Genomic DNA, 12,572 nt, shown 5'->3' with positions numbered 1-12,572 from the left:
AGTTTAGCATTATCCCCACCAATGGTTAAGGTTAATATCTGGGGAGGGGAAGCTGATCTCTAGATCTGTACCTAGGGGAAAGTTCACCATGGAACCAAGAGGTACGCTGCCTGGGAATTTGCACTTTTATGAGTGAGTGAGAGACTGGTGCGTGTGTGGCAATTCTTAACTCTGTGTCTCTCTGAATATGTCTGTCTGGGGAAAGAGAGACACATTTGTTTGCCAGTCTGTCAGTCTCATTGATTGTGAGTGTCAATGCGTGTATATGCCTTTGCAGCAGAGAGTGCATTCACCATGCTCACAAATTGCATTGGTACACAAACAAACACCCACACAGAGCCCAAGAGATTGCAGCTCTGTCTCTCTGCTGGAGAGAGAGAGCCAGACAGACAGACAGCCTGCAAATTGAGACTCTGCATGTTGAATTCTGCAGAAATATCCTCTGTGTACAACGTAAAACACCAAATAATGCATTCAGAGCATTAGGCCTAGTCCCGCTAATTTTCAAAATCCAGAAAAGAGACGTTAAATTCTACAACCGCCTAAAAAGAAGCCATTTCCAAACTTTCCATAACAAAGCCATTACGAAGAGATGCACCTTGAGAAGAGTCCCCTAAGCAATCTGGTCCACAAACAGAGCCCCAGGACAGCAATTAGACCCAACCAAATAATGAGAAAACAAAAATATAATTACTTGACACATTGGAAAGAATTCTAGTCTAGGGTATCTCTATCTAGTCTAGTCTAGGTATCTCTGTCTAGTCTAGGCTAGGGTATCTCTGTCTAGTCTAGGCTAGGGTAACTCCGTCTAGTCTAGGGTAACTCCGTCTAGTCTAGGGTATCTCCATCTAGTCTAGGGTATCTCCGTCTACTCTAGGGTATCTCCGTCTAGTCTAGGGTATCTCCGTCTAGTCTAGGGTATCTCCGTCTAGTCTAGGGTATCTCCGTCTACTCTAGGGTATCTCCGTCTAGTCTAGGGTATCTCCGTCTAGTCTGGGGTATCTCCGTCTAGTCTAGGGTATCTCTTTCTAGTCTAGGCTAGGGTATCTCTGTCTAGTCTAGGCTAGGGTATCTCTGTCTAGTCTAGGCTAGGGTATCTCTGTCTAGTCTAGGCTAGGGTATCTCTGTCTAGTCTAGGCTAGGGTATCTCTGTCTAGTCTAGGCTAGGGTATCTCTGTCTGGTCTAGGCTAGGGTATCTCTGTCTAGGCTAGGGTATGTCTGTCTAGTCTAGGCTAGGGTGTCTCTGTCTAGTCTAGGCTAGATATCTCTGTCTAGTCTAGGTATCTCTGTCTGTCTAGTCTAGGTATCTCTGTCTAGTCTAGGTATCTCTGTCTGTCTAGTCTAGGTATCTCTGTCTGTCTAGTCTAGGTATCTCTGTCTGTCTAGTCTAGGTATCTCTGTCTAGTCTAGGTATCTCTGTCTAGTCTAGGTATCTCTGTCTAGTCTAGTCTAGGTATCTCTGTCTAGTCTAGGTATCTCTGTCTAGTCTAGTCTAGGTATCTCTGTCTAGTCTAGGTATCTCTAGGTCTAGTCTATCTCTGTCTGGTATCTCTGTCTAGTCTAGGTCTAGTCTAGGTATCTCTGTCTAGTCTAGGTCTAGTCTAGGTATCTCTGTCTGGTCTAGGGTCTAGGTATCTCTGTCTAGTCTAGGTATCTCTAGTCTAGGTATCTCTGTCTAGTCTAGGTCTAGTCTAGTCTAGGTATCTCTCTGTCTAGTCTAGGTCTAGGTAGGTATCTCTGTCTGTCTAGTCTAGGTATCTCTGTCTGTCTAGTCTAGGTATCTCTGTCTAGTCTAGTCTAGGTATCTCTGTCTAGTCTAGTCTAGGTATCTCTGTCTAGTCTAGTCTAGGTATCTCTGTCTAGTCTAGTCTAGGTATCTCTGTCTAGTCTAGTCTAGTCTAGGTATCTCTGTCTAGTCTAGTCTAGTCTAGGTATCTCTGTCTAGTCTAGTCTAGGTATCTCTGTGTAGTCTAGGTATCTCTGTGTAGTCTAGGTATCTCTGTGTAGTCTAGGTATCTCTGTCTAGTCTAGGCTAGAGTGTCTCTGTCTAGTCTAGGTATCTCTCTAGTCTAGTCTAGGTATCTCTGTCTAGTCTAGTCTAGGTATCTCTGTCTGTCTCTGTCTAGTCTAGGTCTAGTCTAGGCTAGGTATCTCTGTCTAGTCTAGTCTAGGTATCTCTGTCTAGTCTCTAGTATCTCTGTCTAGTCTAGGTATCTGTCTGTCTAGTAGGTATCTCTGTCTAGGTATCTCTGTCTAGTCTAGGTATCTCTGTCTAGTCTAGGCTAGAGTATCTCTGTCTAGTCTAGGTCTAGTCTAGGTATCTCTGTGTAGTCTAGGTATCTCTGTCTAGTCTAGGTATCTCTGTCTAGTCTAGTCTAGGTATCTCTGTCTAGTCTAGTCTAGGTATCTCTGTCTAGTCTAGTCTAGGTATCTCTGTCTAGTCTAGTCTAGGTATCTCTGTCTAGTCTAGGTATCTCTGTCTAGTCTAGGTATCTCTGTCTAGTCTAGGTATCTCTGTCTAGTCTAGGTATCTCTGTCTAGTCTAGGCTAGAGTGTCTCTGTCTAGTCTAGGCTAGAGTATCTCTGTCTAGTCTAGGCTAGAGTATCTCTGTCTAGTCTAGGCTAGAGTGTCTCTGTCTAGTCTAGGCTAGAGTGTCTCTGTCTCTGTCTAGGCTAGAGGCTAGTCTAGGTCTCTGTCTAGGCTAGAGTGTCTCTGTCTAGTCTAGGCTAGAGTGTCTCTGTCTGTCTAGGCTAGGCTAGTCTAGGCTGTCTCTGTCTCTAGGCTAGGCTGTCTCTGAGTCTGTCTCTGTCTAGGCTAGGCTAGTGTCTCTGTCTAGTCTGTCTCTGTCTAGGCTAGAGTGTCTCTGTCTAGGCTAGAGTGTCTCTGTAGTCTAGGCTAGAGTGTCTGTCTAGGCTAGGCTAGAGTGTCTGTCTGTCTAGGCTAGTGTCTCTGGCTAGGAGTGTCTCTGTCTAGGCTAGGCTAGAGTGTCTCTGTCTAGGCTAGGCTAGAGTGTCTCTGTCTGTCTAGGCTAGGCTAGGAGTGTCTCTGTCTAGGCTAGGCTAGAGTGTCTCTGTCTAGGCTAGTGTCTCTGGCTAGAGTGTCTCTGTCTAGGCTAGGCTAGGCTAGATGTCTCTCTCTGTCTAGGCTAGGCTAGAGTGTATCTCTGTCTGTCTAGGCTAGGCTAGAGTGTCTCTGTCTAGGCTAGGCTAGAGTGTCTCTGTCTAGGCTAGGCTAGAGTGTCTCTGTCTAGGCTAGGCTAGAGTGTCTCTGTCTAGGTCTAGGCTAGAGTGTCTCTTTCTAGGCTAGGTATCTCTGTCTAGTCTAGGTATATCTGTCTAGTCTAGGTATCTCTGTCTAGGCTAGAGTATCTCTGTCTAGGCTAGAGTATCTCTGTCTAGTCTAGTATCTCTGTCTAGTCTAGGCTAGAGTATCTCTGTCTAGTCTAGGCTAGAGTATCTCTGTCTAGTCTAGGCTAGAGTATCTCTGTCTAGTCTAGGCTAGAGTATCTCTGTCTAGTCTAGGCTAGAGTGTCTCTGTCTAGTCTAGGCTAGAGTGTCTCTGTCTAGTCTAGGCTAGAGTGTCTCTGTCTAGTCTAGGCTAGAGTGTCTCTGTCTAGTCTAGGCTAGAGTGTCTCTGTCTAGGCTAGCGTGTCTAGGCTAGAGTGTCTCTGTCTAGTCTAGGCTAGAGTGTCTCTGTCTAGTCTAGGCTAGAGTGTCTCTGTCTAGTCTAGGCTAGAGTGTCTCTGTCTAGGCTAGAGTGTCTCTGTCTAGTCTAGGCTAGAGTGTCTCTGTCTAGGGTAGGGTACGGTATCTCTGTCTAGTCTAGTCTAGCGATGTATTTGATGAGCCATCCTGGAGCTCTGTATTTGATGAGCCATCCTGGAGCTCTGTATTTGATGAGCCATCCTGGAGCTCTGTATTTGATGAGCCGTCCTGGAGCGCCTTATTTGATGAGCCTTACCAATACCGATATATCTGCCGATATACTGTTTTACAGCAGGGAAATGAAAAAGTGTAATCATGATTTGCTATCCAAAAGAGCAATTGTCCAATAACTATGCTTCAATTGTTGATTTCATACATTGTGACTATAATGACAGCAAGTATTCAGATGAGCATGAGATTGCCTTTTTTCATGTTATTTATTGAATATTGGTTATTGGTGGAATTATCGTCCGCAGTAAAAGGCCAATATTGGTGAACCGATATATCAGTCGGGCTCTAAACAGAACTCCTGTGAGAGGTTAGAGGTATGAAACATGTGGAGATAGAATCAATGTTCTTACTAGGGTTGTACAATTATCCTCCAAACCAGGAGTTTTGGAAAAGTTACTGGAATTGTGCAAATCCTAGTTACACTGTCCTGATACAATGGCAATAATTGTGTTGCTATGAGTCGAGAGCCAAACTAAAACTTCGCTCTCTCGTTCTCTTCCTAGACCTTCGGAAACATCGGAGATATCGGAAATGCCCAGCGTGTCAGAGCGCCAGGCAGTACCACAAACCAACCACGTCAACAACTACACTGAGACCGCCCCCCATCCCCCAGTTGACCTCCATCTCCATAGCGATGGGGTGGTCCTCCAACCGGCTGACATCCACCGAGAAACCGAGCAGCACTGTAGCTTCTGGAACGACACTCCCAATCCCATTGCTTCAGAAATTGTCCTTGGTGGTGGGAACATGGAAATTGAAATGGACGCCATCCCTCCTAACAGTCGCTCTCCCCTTCCACCATACTCAGCCTCTTCAACTACATCTGCGCCCTCCTCCAGGGCACAAATGCGCGCCCCGTCGTACACCACCTCAACCCTACCCCCCGGGGCCTGTCTGAGGAACGGGACACCCACCCTGGAGCCCAACGGGATGGGGACGGGGACGTACCAGAGGGCCACCCTGCCCCCCCAGGTGATGGATACTCACAGGCAGGTGCAGAGGAGGAGTGCCCTGGAGCAGGTGGAACACTGGGTCAAGGTGCAGAGGGTCGAGCACAAAGGGTAAAGGTCACGGTTCACGTCACACCACCACTCATATGAGTGTTTATCATTGGCCTACCCTACACAGCACACTCACAAATGTTGTGGTGCATTCAACCAAATACTTTCATACACGCACGCACGCAAAATCATTATACTAGATAATGTTCAGTGTTTAGGTTTGGTTGATTTATGTGCGTCATGGACATAAAGGTTACGGGGTGTATACAGCCAGAGCCAACATCTCCCTCTAGTGGTGCTCTGGGAATAATGCAAACATGTGTCAGTCAAAGCTTCATAACACTTAGTTTCACTACTGTACTCAGACTCTGCTAAGCCAGAAAAATGTAGATCAGCAACACGATGACACACAGTTCACCATCTTGCCTTTGTCTGACCTCTGACCTGTTCTCCATCCTTTAGTACCCCCTCTAGAGGGAGCACCCTGCCCCGCCACACCCCTCCGACCCAGCCCACATTCATCGGCCTGGAGGCCTACCAGACACTACCAAAGACCCCACGCCACAGCCCCCCCACGGCTGCACGCCACGGGGAGTACAAATACGCCCAGGACCGCCTTAGCCACTTCCGCCTCGGACCCCCGAACTCCCAGGGTACCGTTGCCAGGGACGGGGGTGGCATCGGTGGGCCTGGCACCGTATGGCAGCTGTATGAGTGGCAGCAGCGCCACCAGTTCCGCCACGGCAGCCCCACCGCCCCCTCTACACACCTTCCCCGGACTACCCCTTCGGGCACCGGCCCCCTCCACGGTCCCCCCCAGCCCCACGGCCCAGCTCCGAGGTGCCCCGCTGTGTGTCGGTACCCCCTGATCCCTCTGACATCCCCCCACTGGGACCCCCACGGGGCTCCAGGGCCCTGTCCCCCCCGCGGAGGCCCCATATGCCTGCTGACCGGGTGGTAGTATTGCCCCTGGGAGAGAGGCCAGCGCTGGATGTGCCTGTGGCTGGGTCCCCCCGGAGAGCCAAGTCTCAGCTGCTCAACGTAAGAATTTGTATAATGACAGGTTTGTCATTTTTCTGACAGTATTATGCAGGTGTAATAACGGCAGCTTAATGGACTGTTTAACTGCTGTGTGTGTGTGTGTGTGTCACCAGGCTGCCACCATCGACAGACGATCCATCCCTCCCTCCTGCTACATCACACACACGGTCAGCGCGCCCAGCCTTCACGGGAAGACGGTACGGCCTCACACACCCAGTCACAACCCAAGCATGTTGTGTTAGATAATAACATGAAGTCGGGGATTGAGTGTTTCTTGAATAATGTGGACACCTTGCCATCGGGTTAACTTACTTACAGTACTTCTTTACTAGGACAGCTATGGGACGTGAACCAGCAACATTCTGGTTCATACAGTTTTCAGATGTAGATGGAGATATTTGAATAGCCTCCGTGTCGGGATCAATAGTTCCAAGGCAATACACTTGGAAAGTGGACTGCGTCCTTATCGGTAAAATTTAAACACAGCCGGAGACACTTTGTTATTTTTTAAGACGTGTTGTTACTGTATCTAGCAGAAGAGTGTAGGAGCGGTGGCTAACATACTGGCTAACATACTGGCTAACATACTGGCATAACATACTGGCATAACATACTGGCTAACATACTGGCTAACATACTGGCTAACATACTGGCTAACATACTGGTTAATAACTTTAGCTAGCTAAGTTGGCTAACTGTGGGGTGAAACAACTTAGCTAGTTAGTTAGCTATATCACTTTGCTAGCCAACATAACACTGCCTGCAAAACTGGTAAGGTGTCTCCACTACAATTTGTTTGACTTTTGTGAGGTCTCCAGTAAGATTGCAAAGTTGGAATGTAATTAGGGCTGTGGCGATTATGGAATTTGATGTAGTAATTAATTGCCATGCAAATGACCACAGTTATTGTAATTTTTGCCAACAAATATTTTGAGCTTATAATTTATTATAATGCATACAAAATACCTAATGAATGCAACACAGCTTTACCCTCTTCATGTAAAAATGTGAAACTGCTATTGGGTAAACTAGATCTACTTGAAAAGGAAGTTGAATTCCCACCCCTTCTACACTGAATGTATGAAAGCTTTTCTTTTTTGGGGGGGTTCACGGTTACTGTCGATAATTGTCGATTACACTATTATTCGGAAATTGTGCCAACCCTAAATGTAATTATCATGGAACGTTTGGTGCTAACAGGACCGAGCAGTTGAACCTAACTGTATTCTATACAGCTCTGAGTATCTTGGCTAACTGTTTGGGCAGTCTATCTGCGTTGGGATGTCTATCTGCGTTGGGATGTCTATCTGCGTTGGGATGTCTGTCTGCGTTGGGATATTAACTCCGCCACTCCCTCCTTCTGACCCCCATGGGACACACTGCTATTACACACGCAGCCGGAGGAACTCACCCTCCTGCTCATTCAGCTCCGGAGGCATCAGGCAAAGATGGCCTCCGCGCGCCACCACACGGTAACCCAGATGCAGCACTTCAACTACAGCCCCTCTGGCCCCCACCTCCGCCCCACCAACAACAACCCCCTCTTCTCCTCCGGCCCTTCTTCTCTCGGGTCCTTACTAGGCCCCCCAGGCCCCATAGGCCGCGGCAGCAGAAGCCAGGTGGGGGCCCCCAGTACACCTGGCCTTCTTTACCCCACTGATGTGAGCTCAACCTGGGCGCATGGCTGTTTGTGTGGCCTGGCTGGCTGCCACCCATAGTGTCTTTCTATAAGGCCATGGTAACATGGGGTTTTTGTTTTCCCCGCTAGGCTCTCATGTTGCTGTGTACTGTGTGTTAGCATGTTGTGCTAGTTAGCTTCCATACTGTCATCCTGGTCTGGTTGGCTTTAGGTGCAGTTAAAACATTTTTTTTTATCTGCCTGGGCTTTGATGTCTCTCGCAAATGTTTTTGTGTTTTTGAAGTGTGTGGCTGAGATGTTGCTAGGAGACGTATTTGGGCTTCTGATGTTGGAGCTGCTGCTTGTAGCTTCAATTTCTTATTTGCACGTCTTGCGTCTCAGGTGGCATAACATAGAGAAGCTCATGGATGGTGTGTGTGTGTGTGTGTGTGTGTGTGTGTGTTTTGCTTTTTCGCAATTGAATGTTTTACTCCTCTTATAACAAGCCTTATCCAACAGCCTATTCTTGAAAATAGGCTTACAATCATCTCACCCTTAATTCATAATCCACTATGAATGCTTATAGAAGAACGTACAAATCATTATTATGCATTCTATAACCCATTATGGTAGATTTGATGTTATTGAGTAGCGCTATATACACTGTACAAAACATTAAGAACATCTTCCCCTTTTGCCCTCAGAACAGACTCAATTCATTGGGGCATGGACTCGACAAGGTGTCTCAAGCATTCCACAGGGATGCTGTCCCTGTTGACTCCAATGCTTCCTACAGTTGTGTCACGTTGGCTGGATGTCCTTTTGGTGGACCATTCTTGTTACATACGGGAAACTGTTGAGCGTGGAAAAACCCAGCACTGTTGCAGTTCTTTAGACACCTACTACCATACCCTGTTCAAAGGCGCTTAAATCTTTTGTCTTGCCCACTCACCCACTGAATGGCACACACACATTATCCATGTCTTCATCTACACTGATTGAAGTGGATTTAACAAGTGACATCAATAAAGGATCATAGCGTTCACCTCGATTCACCTGGTCAGTCTGTCATGGAAAGAGCAAGTGTTCCTAATATTTTGTAGACTCAGTGTAAATCCAATGTATTATTATCAATGATTCATTAGAGCAAATATTATGGACTATACAGTTAGATCTCTAATATGGAAGCGTATAGCTGTCATCATTCTGTATACTTCCATACTGGAATGCCATAAAGCTTTGCTTGACACTTCTTTCTCTCCACTCCACCCTGAAGGTTGACGATACTTACATGCAACTGAAGAAGGACCTGGAGTATCTAGACTTGAAGGTGGGAACTGGTGATGGAGAGTCGCTCTCCTCCTGTTGCTCCCCCTTTTCCACTCCATCTCTTTCTCCCCCTTTTCCATCTCTTTCTCCCCCTTTTCCATCTCTTTCTCCCCCTTTTCCATCTCTTTCTCCCCCTTTTCCATCTCTTTCTCCCCTTTTCCATCTCTTTCTCCTCCTTTTCCATCTCTTTCTCCTCCTTTTCCATCTCTTTCTCCTCCTTTTCCATCTCTTTCTCCTCCTTTTCCATCTCTTTCTCAACCTTTTCCATCTTTTCACCTCCTCTTTTCTCCTCCTTTTCCATCTCTTTCTCCTCCTTTTCCATCTCTTTCTCCTCCTTTTCCATCTCTTTCTCCTCCTTTTCCATCTCTTTCTCCTCCTTTTCCATCTCTTTCTCCTCCTTTTCCATCTCTTTCTCCTCCTTTTCCATCTCTTTCTCCTCCTCTTCCCTTTCTCCTCCTTTTCCATCTTTCTCCTCCTTTTCCATCTCTTTCTCCTCCTTTTCCATCTCTTTCTCAACCTTTTCCATCTCTTTCTCAACCTTTTCCATCTCTTTCTCCTCCTCTTCCCTCTCTCCTCCTTTCTCCTCCTTTTCCATCTCTTTCTCCTCCTTTTCCATCTCTTTCACCTCCTTTTCCATCTCTTTCTCCTCCTCTTCCATCTCTTTCTCCTCCTCTTCCCTCTCTCCTCCTTTCTCCGCCTTTTCCTTCTTTTTCTCAACCTTCTCCCTCTCCTCTTCTTCTCCTCCTCTTCCCTCTCCCTCTCCTCTTCTGTGCGTTCCCCCTTACCTGTAGGCCTAACACCTGGCCAAAGTTCTCTACCACACTCACCTTGCTTTCTCACGGTGTAGGAGGAAGTTGCCCCGAGATGCTAATCTTGGGTCAGTTTAGCATTTTCCCCATTAAATGGCAAATTTTAGGATTGGGGTAGGGGATGCTGATCCTAGATCTTTACCTAGGGGAAACGTCATCCCGGAGTGGATCTTAAATTTTGTATAAATTATTTCAGACTTTTTCTTATTCTTTGGAAGGCTATTTTTCATACACCAATTAAACTAGAAACGCCATTCAAACTTTAAAACGTGTCGACTAATCATGACCAGTGTACTTATTTACAACTTTTTGATAACTATTTGAACTATTAAGCTTTTTGTCCTCTTGAAAAACCTTGTCCACTTTAATGGGATATCTTCAACAAATGTACCATTTATTAAAACTCCAAGATTTCCAACATTTTCTCTCAACTCTGGAAGTTTGACCACTTAAATTAGACAATCTTAGAGCGTATGAAGTCGTAGTCGACTTCTCTGTTTTACAAATTAGCAATCAAAAGATACAGCTGCTTTATATTTTAGTAATCTAGCGCTGTCTTTTTATTCAACCTTTGTTCCCTCATTTCTCAGAATATAAACATTTTTAACCCTTTCCATTTTTTTTGTGTTTCATTTTCTCTGCACACATGCCTCTGATGGAAAGAAGCATCTTGTATGGGTGTGGGCACACACCAATCAGAGTGCTGAATTTGCCATCATGTTGAAAGAGCCTGCATGCTGGCCGCCACTAAGTCATTACTTATAAACTACAGATGTATCATGTAAATCAAGTTTTAACTACATAGGAACAATGGGAGGCATTGTTAACATTGTTGTCGGTGGCCGAGTCTTCACAAATTAAGGAGTGTGACTTCGTCACAAGCTCGACAAACTGCTCTGGCTCGCCAGTTTCAACCACCTGGAATACAGCCTAGCAGATACTGTTGTGGGAATCTACATCTCCCTTGTTGTAAAACCTTTGTTTCCTCATATCTCTCAGAACATTAAAGTATTTGAAGACTAAACAGAACATTGTGGGCTCTGGTCTTGTGCTAGGACCTCAAATCCGATGCAGCTTCAATTATGGGTCCTAGCACCGGTCCTAGCACATCTAAACTAAACAGTATGTTGAAAATCATATGTAGTATGATTAGTATGTTGTTTTAGTAATCAGTAGGTGAAGACAGATTTCAGAAAACAACCTGTACAGACAGTTTCTGAAGGAATAGTCATTGCGTTCCAAGATGACCGCTCCACCGAGGTCTATAATGTCCATTTCCGATTTGTCCAATTTTATGAAACGCGGCAGGGTTGTAGAACCCACCAAAAGTAACTGGCACTACTATTAGGCCTACTACTACTACTGTTACTACTGTTACTACTACTACTGTTACTACTACTACTACTGTTACTACTGTTACTACTACTACTGTTACTACTACTACTGTTACTACTACTGCTACTACTGTTACTACTACTGTTACTACTACTACTACTACTACTACTGTTAACTACTACTACTACTACTGTTACTACTGTTACTACTACTACTGTTACTACTACTACTACTGTTACTACTGTTACTACTACTACTGTTACTACTACTACTACTACTACTGTTACTACTACTGCTACTACTGTTACTACTACTGTTACTACTACTACTACTACTGTTAACTACTACTACTACTACTGTTACTACTACTACTACTGTTACTACTACTGTTACTACTACTACTACTGTTACTACTACTACTACTGTTACTACTACTACTACTACTACCACTGGTACTACTACTACTACTACTGTTACTACTACTACTGTTACTACTACTACTGTTACTACTACTGTTACTACTACTACCACTGGTACTACTACTACTACTACTACTGTTACTACTACTACTGCTGTTACTACTACTACTGTTACTACTACTACTACTACTACTACTGTTACTACTACTACTACTACTGTTACTACTACTACTACTACTGTTACTAATACTACTACTACTACTACTGTTACTACTACCACTACTACTGTTACTACTACTACTACTACTGTTACTACTACTACTACTACTGTTACTACTACTACTACTGTTACTACCACTGTTACTACTACTGTTACTACCACTATTACTGTTACTACTACTACAACTACCACTACTACTACTACTGTTACTACTACTACTACTACTACTACTGTTACTACTACTGTTACTACTACTACTGTTACTACTACTGTTACTACTACTACTGTTACTACTACTACTGTTACTACTACTACTACTGTTACTACTACTACTACTGTTACTACTACTACTGTTACTACTACTACTGTTCCTACTACAACTACTACTGTTACTACTACTACTTTTACTACTACTACTACTGTTACTACTACTAATACTACTACTTTTACTACTACTACTGTTACTACTAATGTTACTACTACTACTGTTACTACTACTAATTTTACTACTACAACTACTAATTTTACTACTACAACTACTACTGTTACTACTACAACTACTACTGTTACTACTTCTACTGTTACTACTACTACTACTACTACTACTGTTACTACCTTCACTACTTTCACTACTGTTACTACTGCTACTGTTACTACTACTACTACTACTACTACTACTGTTACTACTACTACTACTGTTACTACTACTACTACTGTTACTACTACTGTTGCTACTACTACTGTTACTACTACAACTACTACTGTTACTACTACTACTGTTACTACTACAACTACTACTGTTACTACTACAACTACTACTGTTACTACTACAACTACTACTGTTACTACTACAACTACTACTG

General features: G+C 44.6%; 1 protein-coding gene across 1 annotated transcript in view; it reads left to right on the top strand.

Annotated features, from left to right (window-relative positions):
• The window catches only part of LOC112215449 (pleckstrin homology domain-containing family A member 7-like), a 204,885-nt gene that overhangs the window by 141,785 nt on the left and 50,528 nt on the right, over positions 1–12,572 (top strand). Inside the window, 5 exon segments of the mRNA XM_042329983.1 lie at positions 4,441–4,998; positions 5,401–5,696; positions 5,699–5,979; positions 6,093–6,176; positions 8,874–8,927. Coding sequence (XP_042185917.1) covers positions 4,441–4,998; positions 5,401–5,696; positions 5,699–5,979; positions 6,093–6,176; positions 8,874–8,927 — 1,273 coding nt within the window.

Source organism: Oncorhynchus tshawytscha, linkage group LG01, assembly GCF_018296145.1.
Source record: "Oncorhynchus tshawytscha isolate Ot180627B linkage group LG01, Otsh_v2.0, whole genome shotgun sequence".
Lineage (NCBI taxonomy): Eukaryota > Metazoa > Chordata > Actinopteri > Salmoniformes > Salmonidae > Oncorhynchus > Oncorhynchus tshawytscha.
The sequence above is the reverse complement of the archived record's forward strand: the minus strand, read 5'-3'. Positions and strand labels throughout refer to the sequence as shown.